The sequence below is a fragment of the Hipposideros armiger genome, unplaced genomic scaffold (genome assembly GCF_001890085.2).
Source record: "Hipposideros armiger isolate ML-2016 unplaced genomic scaffold, ASM189008v1 scaffold_386, whole genome shotgun sequence".
NCBI lineage: Eukaryota > Metazoa > Chordata > Mammalia > Chiroptera > Hipposideridae > Hipposideros > Hipposideros armiger.
Window position 1 is genome coordinate 622,023 of NW_017731736.1, and position 20,605 is coordinate 642,627.

A 20,605-nucleotide genomic window follows, 5' to 3' on the forward strand; every position below is an offset into this window, starting at 1 on the left:
ACAGTCCCATGCATAGAGGAGACTCTCACTAAAAACTGAATAAATGAAAGAATGAATAAATGAAACTGAGTTTTAGTCAGCGACAATTACAACTTCAAATATAGTAAGAGCCTCTTTGAAAAAAGAGACTGAACTCAAAAAGCACTTGTAACTTTTTACTTCTCTGTGGTTATTAATGTAAACATTATCTTTTATGTTAAGTCATAGGCTTGAGTAAAATATGGATGTAGACATGAGAAATTAAACTTAAACATACAATTTTTGCCTTGTTTTAAACAATCTTTCATTTATTCATTCAAAAAAACGTTTATGGAATGCCCTTTATGCACAAGATTTGGCAAAGTACTGAAGAAACAGGGGTGAGCAAGACAGACAAGGCCATTGCCTTCAGGGAGCTTAAATTCTAGTTGAAAAGAGAGGCAATCAAGTAAAGAAATATATAGAATCAGAAGCTTTATTATAGAAATTAATATGATAATAAAAGAGAGAGCAATGAGATAGAATACTTCAGATTGGCTGGTCGGGGCAGGCTTGAAGAGGTAACAGCAAATTTTATTTTACTTTTATGTATTTATTTATTTATTTATTTATTTATTTATTTATTTTCTAAGAACAACACATGGTAGTGCATGTTTATTCTATGTCTGGTCACAGCACATCTCACAGACCCAGACGGCAGCCATGCTGAGAATGCCACGTGGCTGTAAGCAGCTGGAGGAAATGGAAGACCATCTAGTCTGTGGCACACGGCCACTTTGGGCGGAAAACACAGCTGTCTCACTGGCACTGAGGCCACATTCCCAACTCCAGGCCTCAGGGATGTCTCTAAAAGGTGATTCCTGTTTGGAACTTCCAAAATCCTGGGCACCTGTGGGAGTCACGCCCTGGTTCCAACAAGTCCGTCTGAGTCCAGGCTCTACCACAGACTGAAGAATTGAGCTGGTGTCAAGGCAGCTCGGGGGCTGACAAGGAGCCTCAGGCTGGGCTACGGAGCAGGCCTGGGCGCCTTGGGGCTCTGATCCTTTCTGTGGAGCTTGTGTCCCACCCGTGACCCCCGCTGAGCAGCTTTCACCAGGCCTTTGAACTGTCCCTGCAGCTCCATCTTCTTCCTGCGGTTGAGCTTGGCTCTGTTCAGGGGGATGTAGGCAGAGGGGTCAAGCTGACCTTCCTTCTCCACATCACCCTTTGCTTTCTTGGCCTTGTGTTTGGCCCCAGGTGTAGCCTTCTTGGCCACAAGATGATGGATGCCAGAGCCTCCAGCCTGGTACTAGGGGCATCTCCAGCTCCTCATCGTCAGGCTCTTTCTGACGTTTGAGCTTCTGGGGGTTTTTGCCCCTGATGCCCAAGTCTTCCATCAGGTCAGCCATCTCTTCATCCTCCCTTTTAATGCCTTCCTCTTCCTCCATCTTGGTGGTGGCAGCATCCTCCTCCTCCTCCCGGATGATCAGCCGGCCATCGGCACTCACTTTGAAGCTATGGTCCTTCTTCTTGCCGCGGCCAGGCCCAGGCTGATGGCTAACACTCACTGGGCCACCTTGGGATCCAGAAAGTTGAGAGGCTCATCCCCACCACCCTCCTTCAGCCATGCCCGGCTCCTCTGCTGAGTCAGCCTCTGCTGCTCCGTGCCACGGCTCCTTTCTTCCTCCTCATTGTCCTCGTCCTCCAAGTCTGCCAAAATCTTCTCGATGCTGTCACCTTTACCCTGGGCAGGCTCCTCCTCCTCCTCTTCCTCGGCAGCCTGATTCAGACGACGGTGCCTCTTGGCGCGGGCCTTGGCTTTCCGGATGTGGACCAGGACTTTGTGGTACCCCTCAGGCAGCAGCCTCTTCACCAGGCCAAACCCAAACATGCGGAGGAACTTGGTGAACAGGTTCTGAAGCTTCATAAGGAAGTGCCGCTGCACATTTTCTGAAAGCTTCCCGATGGCTTCCATCACCAGCTGCACACTGCACATGGTTGGCCAGGAGTGCCAAGTCCATGACAACCACTGCCACCTTGATGAAGCCCAGCACTGATGTGGCCACATCCCGCATGTGGGAGGTCAGGAGCAGGCACGTGTTTTCCAGCAGCTGCTCTACTGTGCTGATCCCCATCAGACCTTTGACCTCGAAAAGGAGGTGGGCCAGGGCCAGGATGCTGCCGCTGACCACGGTGACAGTGCCCACAAGGTCGGGGTAAATCAGGACGAGGGAGCGCTGCAGGGCCTCTTCCTGGCTCGGGCCAAACCGAAGGAAAGCATGGCCCATCTCCACCAGCAGGGTGAAGGCATTCTTCCGAGTACCCACCGACACCTCCTTGGTACACAGGATCACCTCCGGAACGAGGGCAGTGATGAACTTCTCATGCTCGGCTGTGAGCTTCTTCACAATATGGATGAGGCACTTCAAACGGGGCATCTTGGCAGGTGAGGAGGTGGTCTGCAGTGAGTCCAGCAGGGTCTTCTTGAGATCGTTCAGGTGGCTCTGAACGAAGCAGGCCCCGGGGCCCTGGGGACTGGTACATACCTCCTGCAGCATGCAGTCGGCCTTCTTCTGTACCCCATGGGCCTTGCTCTCTAGGTAGGGCCGAATGGTGGAGTACAGCTTGCTGATGGCAGCTTCGTCAGCATGGGGAGCCAAGGCCACAACCAGGTCCGGGACAGATAATCTGGTGAAGTCGGAGCTAGCAGGGTTGAGCCCCTTCTCACTCGCTTTTTCCAGGAAACCATTCACCAACTGAGGCTCAGTAATGGTGAGGTAAGTTTTCATGGTTTCCAACACAGCCCGGTGAGGGGCTGGGGTGTCCCCCGCTGCAACAGGCTGCCCATACAGGTTGAAAAGGATGGGCAGGAAGTTCTTGGCAAAGCAGCTCACTTCAGGTCAGCCTCTGCTTCACAGCCCTTGGTAATGAGGGTGCACAGGGCCTGGCACACAGTGACCCTCAGGTCTGGGCACTCACTGATGGCTGTGCCCAGCATCCATGCCAACCCTTTGAAGGAGGTGGCCACGTCTGTCGGCCTCGTGCAGGACCCAGGCAGGAGGGTCCAGATCCGCCATGCAGCGTGTCATAGATTTTGGACTCCACTGTGCTGCCCACCTGGGCCAGGTCCATTGCTTCGCTCTTCAGGGTGGTAGCCAGGAACAAGAAGTAGGCGGTGAAGAAACCAAGTCGTGTTTCCCGCACATGGTCCCGGATGACGGGCAGCAGCCAGCTCCGTGGGAAATCCAGAGTCTCTTCAGAGCCGTCAATTTCCGGAGGCACAGCCTGTAAAACCACCTCAAGTCCCATGCTGGCCACCGCAGCCCCCACTGCCCGGTCCGGAGCTGCTGTGTGGGGGAAGTGGGGGCAGGGGCGCAGGTCACACAGGGACTGGAGGCACTTTTTCATCACAGGATGGGCCTGCCTCCCACATGCCTCGACGAAGACACACAGCAGCTGCAACACGGAGCTCCAAGCCACATGGACTTTGTAGTCAGACCCTCTTCCACTACCCTGAACATCTTGGCAACATACTGGCCAAGGCCTGAGGCTGAGGAGGTCACGGAGCCAATGTCGGCCATGTGAGGAGCGACACACTTCTTCAGATTCTCCTGGAGACTCTGGGTAGCAGCTGTCACCACCTGTGAGTGGGGGGAGAGGAGGCAGGTCATCGCAGTTCCAAAAAAGCGAGGGACATGGCCCAGCCCCAGGTCCCGCTGTAGCCTGACCAGGTTGATGTGGGCTTTTTCCATGACCTTAAGCCAGTCCAGCAGGGGTTGTAAGTCATTCTCACTGGGAAAATAGTCATACAAGCCCGTGATGATCTGAGCATTGAGCTCCGCAGGCAGGGTACCCGGGCCTCGCTTGGCATGGAAGAAGCTATGACAGGCCTGCATGGCACAGGCTGTCACCAGCACATGGCTCAAGGTCATGACCCTGAGGAGAGTCTCACTGCAGCTTTTCCCCATGCCTTCCGGGAAACAGGGCAGCAGGTCCTTCAGCAGTGTCAGCATGTGCAGCACGGTGGTGGCCTCCTTGGAGCCTCCAGACTTCTCTATCTCCTGGATGCAGAATTTGGCGGTGGAAATGGCAGCAGGGTGATGGGCAGGGGCCTTCTCACCAAACGTGAATTCACTGTCCTTTAGGACTGAGCACACTCCGTGCTGGGCAGCCTTCCGGATCTTGGGTTTGGAGTGCACAGTGAAGCTCAGCAGCCCATGGTACACCTGCAAGGTCACAGGGTAGCCCCAGGCATCCAGGTCCTAGCTTCTGCAAAAGGGTGTCCAGGCACGAGAGGACCCACCGGAGGGCAGAGGTGAAGCCACTGCTTGCCTGGGCTGACATGATTTCCATGAAGGCTTTGGAAGTATCGGAGAACTTAATGAGCACAGGGCTGGACACTCGCTTCAGGACAAGGTTCAGCAGGTAAGCAACCGCAGCCAGAGACTCCGGAGATTCCACCACTTCCATCGTCATCATCAGTGCTGCAAAGCTCTCAGTCTCCGTCTCCTTTCCTCCCTGGGAGCGAATCATCTCAGTGACAGCAGCCAGAACAGCACAGATCTCCTTGTGGGCAGCAGAGTTGGACGCCCAGAAGCGCTGCACTTTGCGGAAGGTGACATGAGTGCAGTCGGAGGGGCAGCTCAGGAAGGTGGCGGAGGACTTCTCGGTGAGAGCTGCCGCCTCTTCTTCCATGGCTGTCTCAGGGGCTTCGCTTCTGCCCAGGTGCAGGGATCCTGACTGCAACTCATTATGCAACTTTACAGCATCAACTGTCAGGTCGCTCTTTCCACCTGAGGGCGGGCTGAAAAAGTGGCTGCAGGTGGCCTGGCGGTGGCGGCAGATGGCAGGGTTGCTGTCGCTGCTTTGGCCTTCCTTCCAGCATTTCAACTTAGCGGAGACACCAGAGGGCAACTTCCTGGAGCGACCCATGCCTACTAAACTTGAAAGACCGGCTTCCAGGGACTCAGAAAAACACGCAGAACCCCAACAGCAAATTTTAAATGAGCAAGCCTTGCATACAGCTGTGCAGAAAACACTCCTGGTGAAAACAGTACGTGCAAAGTCTCTTGGGAGTTGAGGAACTAAAGATTTGGTGAGGGTGGAGGACAATGAGTAAAGGTGAGAGTGGTATGAGATGAGATTTGGAGAAGGCAGAAGGCAAATCTTGCAGTGTTTTTTATGTTCAGAAGAATTTAAGATCATTATTCAAGGAGCAACCAAAGCTACTAAATAGTTAAAACAAAGGTGTCACATAATCAAATTTATGGTTTGGGAAGTTCATTCTTACTACTAAATGGAAAAACAGATTGAAACAGAATTGATGGTTTGCAGTAGTGGGGTGGCACTGAAGATGGAGAAGTGAATAAGTTTGAGAGACATTTTAGATGGCAGAACTGAATGGACTTGATATAGTAGATATAAAAGTTAAAAGACCAAGACAAATCAAGGCTGGGCCGGCCGAGTGGCTCAGTTGGTTAAGAGGTCGCTCGAGAGTGCGAGCTCTGAGCAACAGCGGTTAGAGTCCCGCCGGAGCTGAGCTGCCAACAGGTGGCAGGATGGCTCAGCTTAAAAAAAAAAAAAGTAGAGTAAAGACAAATCAAAACTGACTCCTAAGTTTTGGCTACAAAGTGATACCATTTTCTAAGATGGTGACATCTGCCAAGGACCAACTTTGAAGACAAAAATCATTGTTTTGATTTTGGGGGAAGACACAGAACACTGTTCTGAACACAGCAACTTTGAGATCTCTTTTAGACATCCAATTCTAATAACCAACATCCCAAAAATGTTAACATAACACTGAACACTTACATTTTATCAACTGTGTACTTACTTTTTCTTTGGCCAGTATAGCAGATTATATTTCCCAAAGAGGGAGAGTGTCAGCAACACCTCCCCTTCCCACATCCTATTGTCCAGTGTGACCTTGCCACTCCCCTATTAAGAGGTAAAGTCTAATTCTCCTCTCCTTGAATCTGAAAGTGTTTAGGATTGCTTTGACCAGTGGAACACAATGGAAGTGAGACTGTGTATCTTCCAAGTCTGAATCATAAAGGATGGTGTAGCTATCAGTTTGTTTGCTGGTACAGTCATGCTTGGAGCCTTGAACTGGCATGTAAGAAATTCAGTTGTCCTAAAGCTGCCATGCTTGGCTCCAAGACAAGCCACTTGGAAGAGCCACATGGAGAAGCCACCTGTAGGCAGTCCAGGTAGCAGTCCTACTCTCCAGGTCTTCCCAACTCAGATGCCAGACATGAGTGAAGGGGCCTCTAGATGATTGCATCCCAGCCATCAAATCACCCCAGACTGCAAACCTTCTCAGTTGAGATCCTAGATACTGTGGAGCAGAGACAAGCCATCTTGTTGTGCCCTGTCCTGACCCACAGACTCCATGAGCATAATAATATGATTATCGTAAGCGTCTAAATGTTGAGGTAGTTCATTAAGCAGCAATTGTAACCAGATCAGCCAGTTAATCAAACATCCCGGAAATACATACATTTAAGCTATGATCGTACCAATATGCTTTCTGTACAGTTCAATGCTACATTCTAAAGGAGCATGCAATACCCAAACAATATTCTTAAACTAAACACCATTTTACTTACTCAAGTGAAGGTTGAATAATATTACTGTGGGTCAGACAAGGAATGTGAAGTACAGAAATAAATTTGGCACTTAATTCTTCTTGGTAAAATTAAGTTTGAGAGTAAGGCATACATATTCAAGTGTGATAAAAGCTAGCAAATGAAGCCACATTTTAAAGCCCTGATGCACATTTCAAATCTTGTGAATTCCCTTACTTTCTATAAGCACTTTTCCTGCAGATATTACTAAGTTCACATGAGTGGAGCTACAAATAGAATAGATTACTTATGAATAAAATTCTTAGGCATGACAGGTGGTTAGGGAATTGAAAGACAAAGTTGTTTTGTTTTCAGAAATAATCCTCTGTATTTTTTATTTTCTTACCACTAAATATTTTCTTTCAAGAAGTGTGAATTATGAGAATTTGGCCTTGGATGTTAGGATACTTCTCTAAAAATAATAATTTGATTTGAAAACTATGTTAACACAATGTACTAAATTTTGAAAGGCAACTATTTTCCTAGGAATTGGTACCTGCTATCTTATGAGTGAATAAAGTCAATTTGTTTTGCCTCTACAACAATGAGAAATATTTGGTGATTAATCACTTCTTCATATGAGTGACTTAAGCAAGTGCTAACAATAAATTACATCCCAGGGCTGGCCGAGTGGCGCGTTGGTTAAGAACTGGCTTGGGACGCCAGAGGACTCCGGTTCGGATCCCACATTGAGGGCCAGTGACACTGCCCTCTATAGCTAAGATGCTGAACAACAGCTCAACCTGGAGCTGGCTGCAGTGAGTCACTGGAGACGGTGTAGGCTGCAGCCCCTGTGGCAGTGGGTTGCCATGGGCTACCGTGTGTAGCCAGCAGCCAGCGTGAGCGGCCAGCAGCCTCTGTGAGCGGCCGCCCAGAAGCCGGCGACTGATCTGCCTGGCCCGGGAAGAGCGCAATGATGGTGCCAACTTGGGCCAGTGTCGCAACGTCCTCCACAACTACACTGCAGAACAAAAAAGGACAGCAACTTGTCTGTTCCCCTTCCCCCGATTCCCCAGTGCTGTTCCCATCCCCCAGTTCCCCAATTAAAAACAAAAAAAGATTTCCTTCTTTAAAAAATAAATAAATAAATAAATAAATAAATAAATAAATAAATAAATAAATTACATCCCAAGAGACAGCAGTAATTTTAGCTACTGCCTCCTGGCTCTGACAATGCTGGTCTTTGATCATATTTTACTCTGCAGGAGCCAATATGTCTTGATTACCCTTGCAGATCCATAATAAATACAAAATTTTTAGTCTTTTATGGACAAAATAAACTGAACTCAAGGCCCTTGACTCTACTTCTGCCTTTACTATTATGTGTATGGATAATACTAATATTGGGACTCTAATTGGAGTGTTAAAATTCTGGAAGCTGCTAAAAGCAGTAACTACATGTGCTTAAATTTTATTTTTTTCATTTCTTTCCAAAGAAATAAACTAACACACTCAGTATTTAGAGCCCTAGAATGTTTTGGCTGTCATATGGAAATTTTTATTTTGGTACTTATGGGGTCATGTTATTTTTTTAAATGTTGTAATAACTTCAAAACAAATATTTTTTGTTTTCTGAAGAGTTTGAATTTAGGGACTGGTTATATTTCATGAATGTTTACTCAATAAAAAATAGGATAAGAAATTAATTTAAGTCAGGAGTCACCAAACTTTTCCTGTAAAAAGTCAGATAGTAAATGTTTTTGGTTGTCTCGACTACTCAACTTTTGCCATTGTTGTGAGAAAGCAGCTGTAGGCAATATGCAAATAAATGGGTGTGGCCAATCCCTGGTTGAAACTAAAGGCAGACTACATTAATAAAATATAATGGAATGTAATTGTGTTTATTTATGAAAAAAATTACCTTTTATGTCTTCTTAGTATGTCTTTGTACCTCTTGTTTTGTTTTATTGCAGACTATACTGTGCCTCCTCACTCTTCCCCAACCGCCCCTATTGCATCAGACTGAGATCAGTCAATTATATTACAGCAGTGATTGGAATGCTACAAAACTACTCTGGGATACCACTACAGAAAGAAACAGACCAAAAGACTGTATCTAGTATGTTAGAGTTGGAGGGAGGTGTGAAAATCCTATTTCAGAATATTTAGCAAAGCATTCTGTTACCTTGTATTGATGCACCTAAATTACGACTGAGGGCTGAAGCAGCTGATGGTGGGTACACTCCTGAGAGGCACTAATATCACACACAATGGACACTTCCACTTCACTTAAGTTAGACAACCTGACAAAAATGGCATGACAAAAATAAAGCCCATAACCATTCTCATTATTCAGTAAAAGTGAAGGAAAACAGTATATTAAAAAGTTAACTTTATAAAGTATTTAATGGCCTGCCTACTCCCATGGCCAAATGATGCATCTGATGTGACCAACCTGGCCTGAAATACTTTCTTCCCAGTTGTGTTACTCATCCCTTTCTAAAAAGTTGTCACCCTTCTTTCTGTGTAATTATGATATCTATCTAGTTCCCTGCACCTCTAGTCTCTGCCAAAGATCGTGGTATCAAATGCAATGCAACTGTCCTAGTCCTTGTAAGAGAACCTCCCTATGGAGATTACACTTTGTAACAGGATTGTGACAGAAAAGAGCATGAGCTGTGGAATCAGATCGCTCTGGGGTTGAAGTTTGGTTTTACTATTGATCTTTTGGGTAACCTCCATTATTATGATCATAGTGGATTGTCAGTGCTGCTGATGGTAGAGGTGAGGGAATTAACAGTTGTTCAATAGCTATGCAAAGACACAATTATAATACTAAAATAATTTTAAATAAACCTCTCAGTTCATCAAACATATTGAATGCCTCAATTATATTCTATCTTCAATTGGGTAAGCAAGAATATTATCTCTTCCAAATGATGTTGATTGAATTAAGGTAATAGCTTGGCATAGAAATAAGCACTGGAATAGTCTTCATTTTTAAATTTATCTCTTTATTTCCTATGGGACTGCAAGCCTTATGGTAACCCTATACCCAATTAGTAAATTGGAGTGGAAATATGGACAGAATGATAGAAGAAGAGAAACAGGTTTATATCCATACCTTTTTATTCCTTTATTAAACCCTGAGAACAGAATTAAATAATTCATGAGAGTAGGCATTATTCTTTCATATTGTATCATGTTATTTTTCCTTCATCCCTTAAATAGACTTAATAAAGTTACCCTAGAACACAAGTTAGACCTAGCGCCTATAATTATCTGTTATCACCTGCCATGCTTCTACTCTGTTTTGCAGTATTTGTTCATTCAGCAATTTATAGAATTTATTATGCATCAAACACTATGCTCAGTAGTGGGAATAAACAAGTTAACCAGACATGATACAGTCCCTGTCCTCACAGAGCTTGTGGTAGAGTTCCTACAGCAGATAAACATTAAATAAATACACAAGTAGGCAATTTATGAATTATAAATAAGATTAGACAATAGTCATAATTGAAAGAGGACAGATGGAGATCTGCCGCCGTATGGAAGTCTGGGGAGCCATCACCTCTATGCCTGACGGGACGGTGGTAACTGGAGACGACTTTCCTATCTTCACATTCCCTGCCACTGACATCATCCCCTCAGCAACACCCAACAATGGGACATGAATGATGATACTTGGGTGGGGCAATAAATGTTCTGAGAGAGTAAGTTAATGAAATAATCATATTGCCACATGATACCTTTTCTTACCCTATAACACTGTACTTGCCTTTAGGGCAATCACACAAGTTGTTTATTTAATGTACACTGAGAAGCTTATTTGCTTTGTAGAGAAGAGTTCAGGGTGATTGATGTCTCCATCAAAACCCTATTGCTCTCACATGATTTCATCTTTGCAAGGGAAAGAAAATCAAGTTGGAAACACTGAACGTCTCCTTCTTCTGCCCCTTGATAGACACATACCCTCCTCGGCATAGAATCCTAACCAGTACTGAGGAAATATGGTTTCTTTGCAATTGTATGCATTCTTAAGATTTTTATATTTATCTGGAGGATAAGTATTTATTATTGAAGGTGCCCTACTTCTCCAAAAGGTAGATCTTCCTTCAGAGTTCACCAAAGCCCCATTTTTAACATCTAGCCAGTATAAGAAAAGAGTGTGTGGCAGTAAGGAGAAGTTAATACAAAGCCCATTTTTGAAAAATTATCAGGGTTTTTTATTTTTTTACTTCAAATATGGTAAAAAAGATATAAACACTGTGTTGCTAGTCTGTGGATATTTTTGTCAAATCATCTTTACTAATGTACTTTCTTTAGACCAAGGTTGGGTTTTTTTTATAGTTCCCTCCTTTATTCTAATTTCCTACCTTTCATTTACCTCATCTTTCATGTATACTATCTTCCATGTCATGATATCCCACCAACTCCCTGATATTACATTCCTCTTCCCTCTGCACACACACCTCTCTCCCCATTTCTGGTTTCCTCTCCTCATTATTTAAGCTGGTTTCTGAATCTATGAAGTGAATGTTCCTTTGCTTTTTTGTTAAATTGCTATAGAAATAAAATGGGATTCCACATGAAAAAAGCTCAATATGTAGCAGAAGAATTAAATTTTTATCAAGCATCCAAAGAATGGCATCAGACAAAATTTGACATTTATAATAGCTGTTCCTTTGTTCTTGGTGAAAATAAAAAGGCCTAGAGTTAACATTTACCTGGAAATGTGTATAAGAAAGAACAATAGGGCATGCGTTTAATTCCTTCCAAATGGAGATCAAGGAAAAAGAGGGAGTCCTGGGTCTTGGTTAAGACTGTTGACTCTAGAATCAAACTACATGGGTTTAAATCCTGGCTCATTCATTTACTACCTGCATGACCTTGGTCAATTTTCATTATACAGACATAGATGCATAAATCTACACACACATAAATATACACACATTTTCTACCTACATTTGTTTTTATAATTAGCATTGCATTTTTTCATTTTGTTGGTATTTTATTACACACATATTTTTTAATAAGCCACCTATGAGGTACCATGAAATCTACCCAGGTATTTTCTGAGTAAAAAGACTGGACTTTTAAGATCTGCCAGGTGACAATGAAATATGTTCCTTCAGGACTCTGTTCTCCAGTTCACATCAAATTCCCGTTCGGATACTTGCTATGTGGAAAGCACACAAAAGCTAGCTCATCCCTTGCTGGCCCACCCATACTTCACCCATACTCTCCTTCTGCCCTGACCCAAAACACCATGGGTGGCAAAAAGGGATGGAGTTCGAGCAGAATGTCTAGAATCTGGTCTGATGAGGAATCAGAATCTATACTGACAGGAGAAGTGCCTGCCAACACCAAATACCCTTCTCAAAGCCAGCCATTCCTTTTTCTGCACATTGTTACAGGGCTAAAGGGACTTAGGGATTTGATATTAGAAGGGGAGGTACTTTGCCATCCCAGGTAAGTGGCTGAAGGAAGCTCACCATAGAAACCATCACTCGAACTTTGGTATATTTAAAACCTCGCTTCACCATTTAAAATCTATAACTTGCCTGTGAGAAACATCCCAGGTTTTGAAAAAGCTTTGGGTAAGTGGGAGCAGGGCAGCGGTGGTGTAGATTAGTCTGTTTATTTAGCTAATAAAACTAAACTGTTTTTTTAGGCCCAGTAGCTGGCTTCTTTGCCAGTGTAAGCAGAGAATTGGACTCATTGTGTTTAGACATGCCCTTTCATTCAAGTCACAGTGGTACATTCGTAAATTTTTTTATCATATTTAATATCTATGAGGATTTTGTGTGGCTACATGTTTATATTACTCGTTCCTAAAAAAAAGAGACACACCGAGTCAAGGGTGTGTTTGCCTGACATTCCGATTTTTTAATTGGGTTCTTTTCCCATAAACCTAGGTTGTTGTTCACAGTTCCTTTCTCTCATACACACCATGGTAACCAGGGAAAGAAAACTTTTCATGAAATCCATTTTCATCATTTGATAGTCTGAATATTGGATTTAATTCTGAAAATATGGCTTTAAATCAGGCAGGTGCCAGTTTCGCTGGGGTAGAGGGTTTCTTAGTTGGTCTTATTTTCCTTTTCTCACCATTGCCTTCCCCAGCAAGCAAGGAAGCTGGTCACTGTTTCACCGTTTCTGCTTTCTGGAGGCCTGCTCTGATAAAGACTTTTACATATGTAGTGTAATATCCAAAAGGCAGATACAAAAGGCCAACTGAGGTACACATAATCCAAGACTACAAGGTCTTTGAATAATCAAAAATCAGTTGAAAATTGTGTACTGAGTTAATGTAACTAGAAATTTTCATTTCAAATTTCCTAGTTTCAGGGCTTTGAATTTATAGATTACAGTCTGTAATGTATGCAAAACTAATATATATAAAGTCATTAAAATATTGCTTATGATAATTTTTGTGTCCTTTGGTATATACAAAATCTAGAAAATTCAATTCAAAAATCAACATTTTAATGACAACCTTGATTCATATTGTGTGAAAAGGTATTTTCCAATTACCAGTTTCATCTTATTACAAACACATTAATACATGCTCTATCAGTATAAACTACTTTTTAAAAATAAACAAATAGAACTACATCAAAGTAGAAAGTTTTTTCACAGCAAAGGAAACTATCAACAAAACAAAAATACATTCATGTAAAAATATATGAATGGGAGAAGGTATTTGCCAATGATACATCTGATAAGGGGCTAATATCCAAATTTTATAAAGAATTCATATACCTCAGCATCAAAAAAACAAACAATCCAATTAAAAAATGGGCAGAGGACCTAAATAGACACTTCTCTAAAGAGGACATACAGATGGCAAATAGACATATGAAAAGATGCTCAACGTCACTAATCATGAGAGAAATACAAATTAAAACCACAATGAGATGCCACCTCACTCCTGTCAGAATGGCTATCATCAATAAATCAACAAACAACAAGTGTTGGTGAGGATATTGAGAAAAGGCAACCCTCTTGCACTGCTGGCGGGATTGCTAATTGGGTGCAACCATTATAGAAAACAGTATGGAGGTTCTTCAAAAAGCTATAAATAGAACTACCTTATGACTCAGCAATTCCACTTCTGGGTATTTATCCAAAGAAACCCAAACTGCTAATTCAAAAAAAAACCTCTATGTTCACTGCAGCACTATATACAATAGCCAAGATACGGAAACAACTGAAATACCAATCAATAGACAATTAGATAAAGAAATTATGGTACATTTATACAATGAAGTATTACTCTGTCTTAAAAAAGAATGAAATCTTACCATTTGCAACAACAACATGGAGGGGCCTAGAGGATATCATGCTAAATAAAATAAGTCAGACTGAGAAAGATAAATACCATATGATCTCACTTACATGTGGAATCTAAAGAACAGAATAAACTAGCCAACAAAACAGAAATAAACTCATAGATACAGAGAACAAATTGATGGTTGCTAGATGGGAGGGGGTGGGGAGATGGGTGAAAAAGGTGAAGGGATTAGGAAGTACAAGTTTGTAGTCATGGGGATGTGAAATACAGTATGGGGAATATAATCAGTAATGTTGTAAAGACTATGTAGGGTATCAGATGGGTACTGGACTTATTGGGGGATCAGATCATAGATTATATAAATGTCTAACCACTGTGCTATACACCTGAAACTAATATAAAATTAAAATTTAAAAATGTACTACTTTTATATAAATAAAAGTGATATTATACTGATACTCTTGATTTCTAATGGCATGGCATCATTATATACACTACCAAATTTAGATTGTCATAAGTATCTAATAATTTATATCATTACTGCAACTATCCTTTTCTTTAATAGTGTTTTACCATAGACACATACTCAACTTTGCTGTAAGAATTCTTACAGATATCAGTTGAACTGCTGTGGAAGGTTTACAGACCTTCCATAATTGTAGGTTGAAGTGGTGTATTTACATCTATGTACAGATTAAAGAATAAATAATTAACAATCCATGAGTAATGTAGCCATAATTATGCTATTTAGACAAATGCTGGGTAGGAATAGTCTCCTTTCTCAAACATGAAGCATTTTCTTTATGACATGCCATTCTAAATCTCAATTTAGAATAACTAATAAAAATGATTATAAATCATCTTGCAAAAATAAAATTGCTAAGCATGAGCTGAATAAGTACTATTAATTAAAGCTGTTAAGAGATTGGAGCCAAAAGGAAATGTCGCATCAGCATTGCTAAAACTAGACCAAAAACTCCTGCTGATGAAATGCAAGAAATCCATAGGAGAATACTAGTGGTAGCAAAGATGTCGTCACTGTAAAATAAACTTTGCATTGTTTCCAGGGCTGTTATTTTATTTCTCCTTTGATAAGACATTTTTGCATTTTTGTATCAGTTGCCTACGGAATCACAATGTGTGTGCTTATTTGGACATAAGCCAACTTCTCTCAATGTATAATTTTACTGTCTTTATACCAATATGTTTGATCATATCAGAGTCAGTTCTGGTGAATGCCGTATCATTTTTACTTGTAAAACTTGTGAGCATAGTATGGCCAAAGACCATGAGGACATACCAAGAGTATGTCATGCATACATGACGTGTGCACATAGCTGTGCACAGAGCAAAAATACATCATCGTGATGAAATTTTTATTAAGGCTACAGATCAAAAAACAACATTCACCTCACCTGACTGTGCTCAGTTGTCAAGAATCCTCTACAAGGTTTATCAAAATAGCCGACCAATGCATGCTTAGTACAGGCTATTAGGAAACCTAACCCTCTTCCCACCACCACAGGTTCTTAGGCAGCACTCTGTGGAATTATATGCCACAGAACTGGCCTGTTTAGACAGTGCATCATCATCTCCACAAGTTCAAAACTGGGCTATTATGGATAATAGCAAAGAAACGTAATAAGGAAGGATGGGCTGAGCTTCTTTCTATTAAATTACTGTGTGAAAAGCCAGCAGAGATCATGTGTATTCTTGTAAATGCTGCACTGACTGCTCTTTAAAGAATCATCATGTGCAAAGTTTATGCATACATATGTTATCAAGAAAGGCAAAAAAATGTTACAATACCTGTAATACCAACCAGGTTTTTTTAAAAAAAATCATAGACATTTATTCTAATTCATGTACTTAGAAGCCCCCAATTAATTGGATAATTCTGATAAACTCATACAGAGAAATACATATATATAGAAATACATAATACAGATATATAGAAGAAATATTTTCATATAATGGAGCTTTCCCTTAATTATGTCTACCAGCTCCATATTTTTGGACTGCCTTACAGATGAGAATGGTGGTGCTTTAATAATTAAACACTTTTTTTGCAATCCAAAGTGGAGACACCTAAAGTCAAATTCCATTCAGCAGAAACTAGTGCTATTCACAGATGGAAGTACTCCCTAAAATCCTACAAAATGATTTCTATCTACAGAAATCAATTTTTTTTCAACTTGTTTAACATACAGAATTGTTATATACCAGAATTAGAAGGGTTCGTGAGAAGTCATCTGGGCTGGTGGTTTTCAAGTATTTTCAACCACAGACCCACTGTACACACACACACACACACACACACACACACACACACACACACTAATAAAAACAAATATCACAGAACAGTAATTTTCCTTACATTATGACATGCACTCTGATAATTTCCATTCTACTTTTAAATGCTTATTGTGACCCACTAAATTGATTTTGTAACCGGCTAGTGGGTTGTAATCCACAGTTCAAAAATTTAGGCTATACTCCAGTCATTGACAATTTATAAGAATAAAATAAATTATAGATGATATCCAATTTTTTTTCATTTTAGCAATGACACAAAAACAGACTTACATATTAACCTTTTCCATAGCATGTATCATCACATTTTCTTTCACAATTATAAGAAATAGTAAATAATCTATTATTTAAAACCATTTTTCCCCATTTCTTCTTAGTGTGTAATATGTATCATTATGACCTTTGTCCTCCTGACTTTGTCACTAATGTATTTTAGCATTTCTATTTTACCTCAAGGTGTTAGTACTTACAATATTTATTATTCTTTTTCTATTTTCCTTGTAACCAAGTGCAATATACATTTTCAAAATGATTTTCCAGTCCTATTAACCCTAACTGTTAACTAACTTGCCCAGATTCTTTATTGATTGTACACAGGGGGACAAGGTGCTCCTGTGATAATTCTTTACCGCATCTTCTCCTGCCCAAACATCTTCTCTCCTCATTCCTTTAAAAGGTATCGTTAAGTTAACATTTTAGTTTTAGTCACATTACCCACATTTCATGTGTTTGATTGCCATATGGATGGCTTCGTGTGACTAGTGGCTGCTGCACTGGATGATGCAGGATATCCTCATCTCCCCACAATTTGGATGAAATTAAATCATACAAGAATAATCTGGGCCGGCCGAGTGACACGATGGTTAAGAACTGGCTTGGGATGTCAGAGGACCCCGGTTCGGATCCCACATATGAGGGCCAGTGACACTGCCCTCCACAGCTAAGATGCTGAACAACAGCTCAACCTGGAGCTGGGCTGCCGTGAGCCGGCGACAGCGTAGGCTGCAGCCCCTGTGGCAGTGGGTTGCCATGGGCTACCGTGTGTAGCCAGCAGCCAGCGTGAGTGGTCAGCAGCCGCAGTGGTGGCCGTCCAGAAGCCGGCGACTGATCTGCCTCACCCGGGAAGAGCGCAATGATGGTGCCAACTTGGGCCAGTGAAGCAACATCCTCCACAACTAGACTGAAGAACAAAACGACAGCAACTTGTCTGTCCCCCTTCCCCCAATTCCCCAGCACTGTTCCCATCCCCCAATTCCCCAATAAAAATCTTAAAAAAAAAAAAGAATAATCTGAGGCATGGCTTTTCAAGCAGCGAGATATTTCCCCTCCAACGAACCTGACCACTCAATAACTCTTCTACCATCATCCCCAGATTCCTTTAGACTGATGAGAAGATAGGGAAAAAACACAAGATAGAAAAGGCATGGTCAACTAAAGCCAGACAGAAGGTAGTCCCCTAACACTTAACAACCTAAAGGACAAAACAAGCTGCCAAAAGGGGAGTTCAGGTTGTGAGCCCTAAAGCGTCTGACCTGCACTTCCCCTCTTCCCATCTCTGTGCACTTATTTGAAGAGTTGCTGGTTGGAAGCTAATGGGATGAGGCAAAGGATTTCATTTTTTAATTATTTTTTTCTGTTAGTCCTGCAGAATGGCAGGACCTTTACAGCATTTTGCAAATTGAAATTACCTTTCCATTTAAGTAACACACTTAACTGAGCTTTCATTTGCCTTCTGCAGAATAAAAAAAACGTTCTGTGTATTTACTGGCTCAGCTCTCTGCCTGCACATGAGGGGATCAGGGTGTTTACATACCACTATTTCTGGCTGAACCTAAACCTTGGTTCCCAGAGCAAGGCAACTTGAATGCTATCTCCATTTATAAGAAGGGCTTCTGTTTTCCCAGCCACATCTTACTGCATTGGCTCTTGGTTCTCCCCAGAACCTGGTGGCAACCTCCCCCCTCAACCCTCAGCCAAACCCGAGTTTGGTTTCTCTGTTCCCAGATACTGTCTGTATCCCTAGGCAACATCACTGTGTACAGACACTTACTGCCTGAGCACTCAGGATTGTCAGAGCGCAACATTTATTTTTATAACAATACTCAAGATTAACAATGTACTTTCTTTTCAGCCACAAAATAAGTGGTACTGAAGAATCAAAATGGTTTTATAAACAAATACTATAGATACGTATTTATTAGCAGGTAATATTAACACACACTAAAATTCACACTTAAATTTATGAACAATTAATTTAAGCCAGATGGCTAATTGGATTTAGGGGCTCCATTTGATGAATCAAAAAATAATGCCATCTTTGAAAGTAGGCCAGTAAACTCTGGCCCCACCTATACTTTCATGGTGATAGGAAGAGAAAAGCCATTAGTGAACAGCAAATCTCATCCAAACTTATCAGCGGAATGGACAAAATTGGTTCCAAGTTAAGCCTCAGAAGGTGAAACAAACATTGCCCTTCTCCCACTCCCATCCATTTGGAGCACATACCTGACGTATGATTGGTGTTTGATAAACATTGTTGAACTAATAAATAATGAGAAACAGAGTAGAAAAATACCTCCATACCTATGGGTAGTTACAGGATTTCAGACTCTCACCTAAGGAAGTTTAGAGGTAGGTCTCTTCTCTAGTAACTGAAGGAATTTAATGCTCTCACACTTCATACTTTTAACACAAAATTTAGGACTTCCTGTTTCTACTAAAGAAAAGTTGTACCTTATTTCTGGGTCTTTTTTTAAACAGCACCCCAAAATCATATCAGAAAAGAACCCAGAAAAAGACTATCATTTGGGGGCGAGAATCTGTATATAAAAATTTTTTCTTAGTGTTGAATCTATTTTTTTTATGCCTTTGGTATTAAATTAATAATAATAGTAAAGAGTGCCTCCATGCCATCTCTAAAGAATTAATAGTGAGACATTCAAGAAAGAGAATTATGGGGCCGGCCAAGTGGCGCGTTGGTTAAGAACTGGCTTGGGACGCCAGAGGGCCCCGGTTCGGATCCCACATATGAGGGCCAGTGACACTGCCCGGGAAGAGCACAATGATGGTGCCAACTTGGGCCAGTGAAGCAACATCCTCCACAACTAGATTGAAGAACAAAAGGATAACAACTTGTCTGTTCCCCTTTCCCCCAATTCCCCAATAAAAAAAAATCTTAAAAAAAAAAAGAGAGAATTATGCCATTCTGATTAAGCTCGCTGAGTTCATGGCACATCTCGCTTCCACCAATTTCCTTCATCCCAGCTTCAAGTGATAAGGCTATTTCTACTGAAGACCGTTGGAGATTCATTCCATTAGAGGGTCCAGTTGCCTTCGACACTAATCCAAGAGTTGTTTCACAGGGTCCCAGAAGAACACTGAGAGGGACCGATGGGGAAACTTTAGGCCAAAGAGGGATGCTGGCTCAATAGGAAAAAGAGCTCTCCAAACATTAGAGCTTCTATGAAATTAGAAATTTTGGATGTGCTATCTCAGGATGTGGAACGTTTCTGTTACTGTTCAGATAGAAGGCAGAAGAAAAAAGGAAGGAAGGGACATTAGTCAGTGGTGAGGTCGATGGCCTCTAAAGTCCTTTCTAGTCCTAAGGCTCTGTGATTTCATGAGCCTCCTCTCAGCATTCTGAAATAAGGTTCTGAATCTAGTTGCTTCCCTGAACTGCAGAAGGCAAGGAAGAGCAGTCAAGAAAGAACTGAATATCTCACTTGTCAGGCCCAGGGCTTTCTTAAAACCAGCCTAGTTCCCTCCAGATACATTGGAAGTGCTCTGACCTCCCTCAAAACAACCAGACCAGACCAGTACTTTACCAGGCACACGGACTCCAGCCAAAACAAACCCTGCCTTAGTAATGTGGAAAACAGCTATTTTTCTGGCTGTAATGCAGACAGATGTCTGCAATGTCTCCGCAGGCCCACTGCTCAAGAAAGACCCTATCTAAAAAATCATGATATCCTCCTACCTGATTTAATTCTGTGTATTGAAATGTGATGTTCCGTGTCATAATGCTATAAATTAACTTGGTATTCTGATAAATGAACTTCTGGTGTGATTAAGTCAAGCACCATTTGTTTCCTATTTCCTCTTTCTCCTGCTCCACTCCATCACAGAGCACTGGCAGAAAAGCCCAAGTCCTTGGTTCACGCAGGGGAGAAGCACAAGGAGAGAGGAAGGAAAAGCATCACTGTGGTGTGTGGCTTGGTTTCCCACAGTTGACTTTGGAATTCACCTCTCTGACTGCTTATTACTCACTGATTGTCACCAGCCGCCAACTCTGGGGAGTGTTGAGGAGACAGCCAGACAGAGGTGAAGAAGACGAAAAGAGGACAGGAAGAGCAGAGGAAGAAGAGAAAGAAGAAAACATAAAGGAGACGGAAGAAGAATAAAGAACTTAAAGAGGAGAAATTTAAATGGAGAAGAAAGGCTTCTTGTTAGCAACAACCCCCCGCCC

At 42.0% G+C, this 20,605-nt stretch overlaps 1 protein-coding gene across 1 annotated transcript in view; it reads right to left on the reverse strand.

Annotated features, from left to right (window-relative positions):
- Nucleotides 1–392: 392 nt before the first annotated feature.
- Nucleotides 393–20,605, reverse strand: part of LOC109393716 (RRP12-like protein) — a 71,563-nt gene continuing 51,350 nt past the window's right edge. The window contains 8 exon segments of the mRNA XM_019663208.1: nucleotides 393–1,268; nucleotides 1,270–1,513; nucleotides 1,516–1,945; nucleotides 1,947–2,857; nucleotides 2,860–3,036; nucleotides 3,039–3,452; nucleotides 3,455–4,220; nucleotides 4,222–5,042. Of these exon segments, the coding sequence (XP_019518753.1) occupies nucleotides 986–1,268; nucleotides 1,270–1,513; nucleotides 1,516–1,945; nucleotides 1,947–2,857; nucleotides 2,860–3,036; nucleotides 3,039–3,452; nucleotides 3,455–4,220; nucleotides 4,222–5,042 (4,046 nt within the window). The 3' untranslated portion in view covers nucleotides 393–985.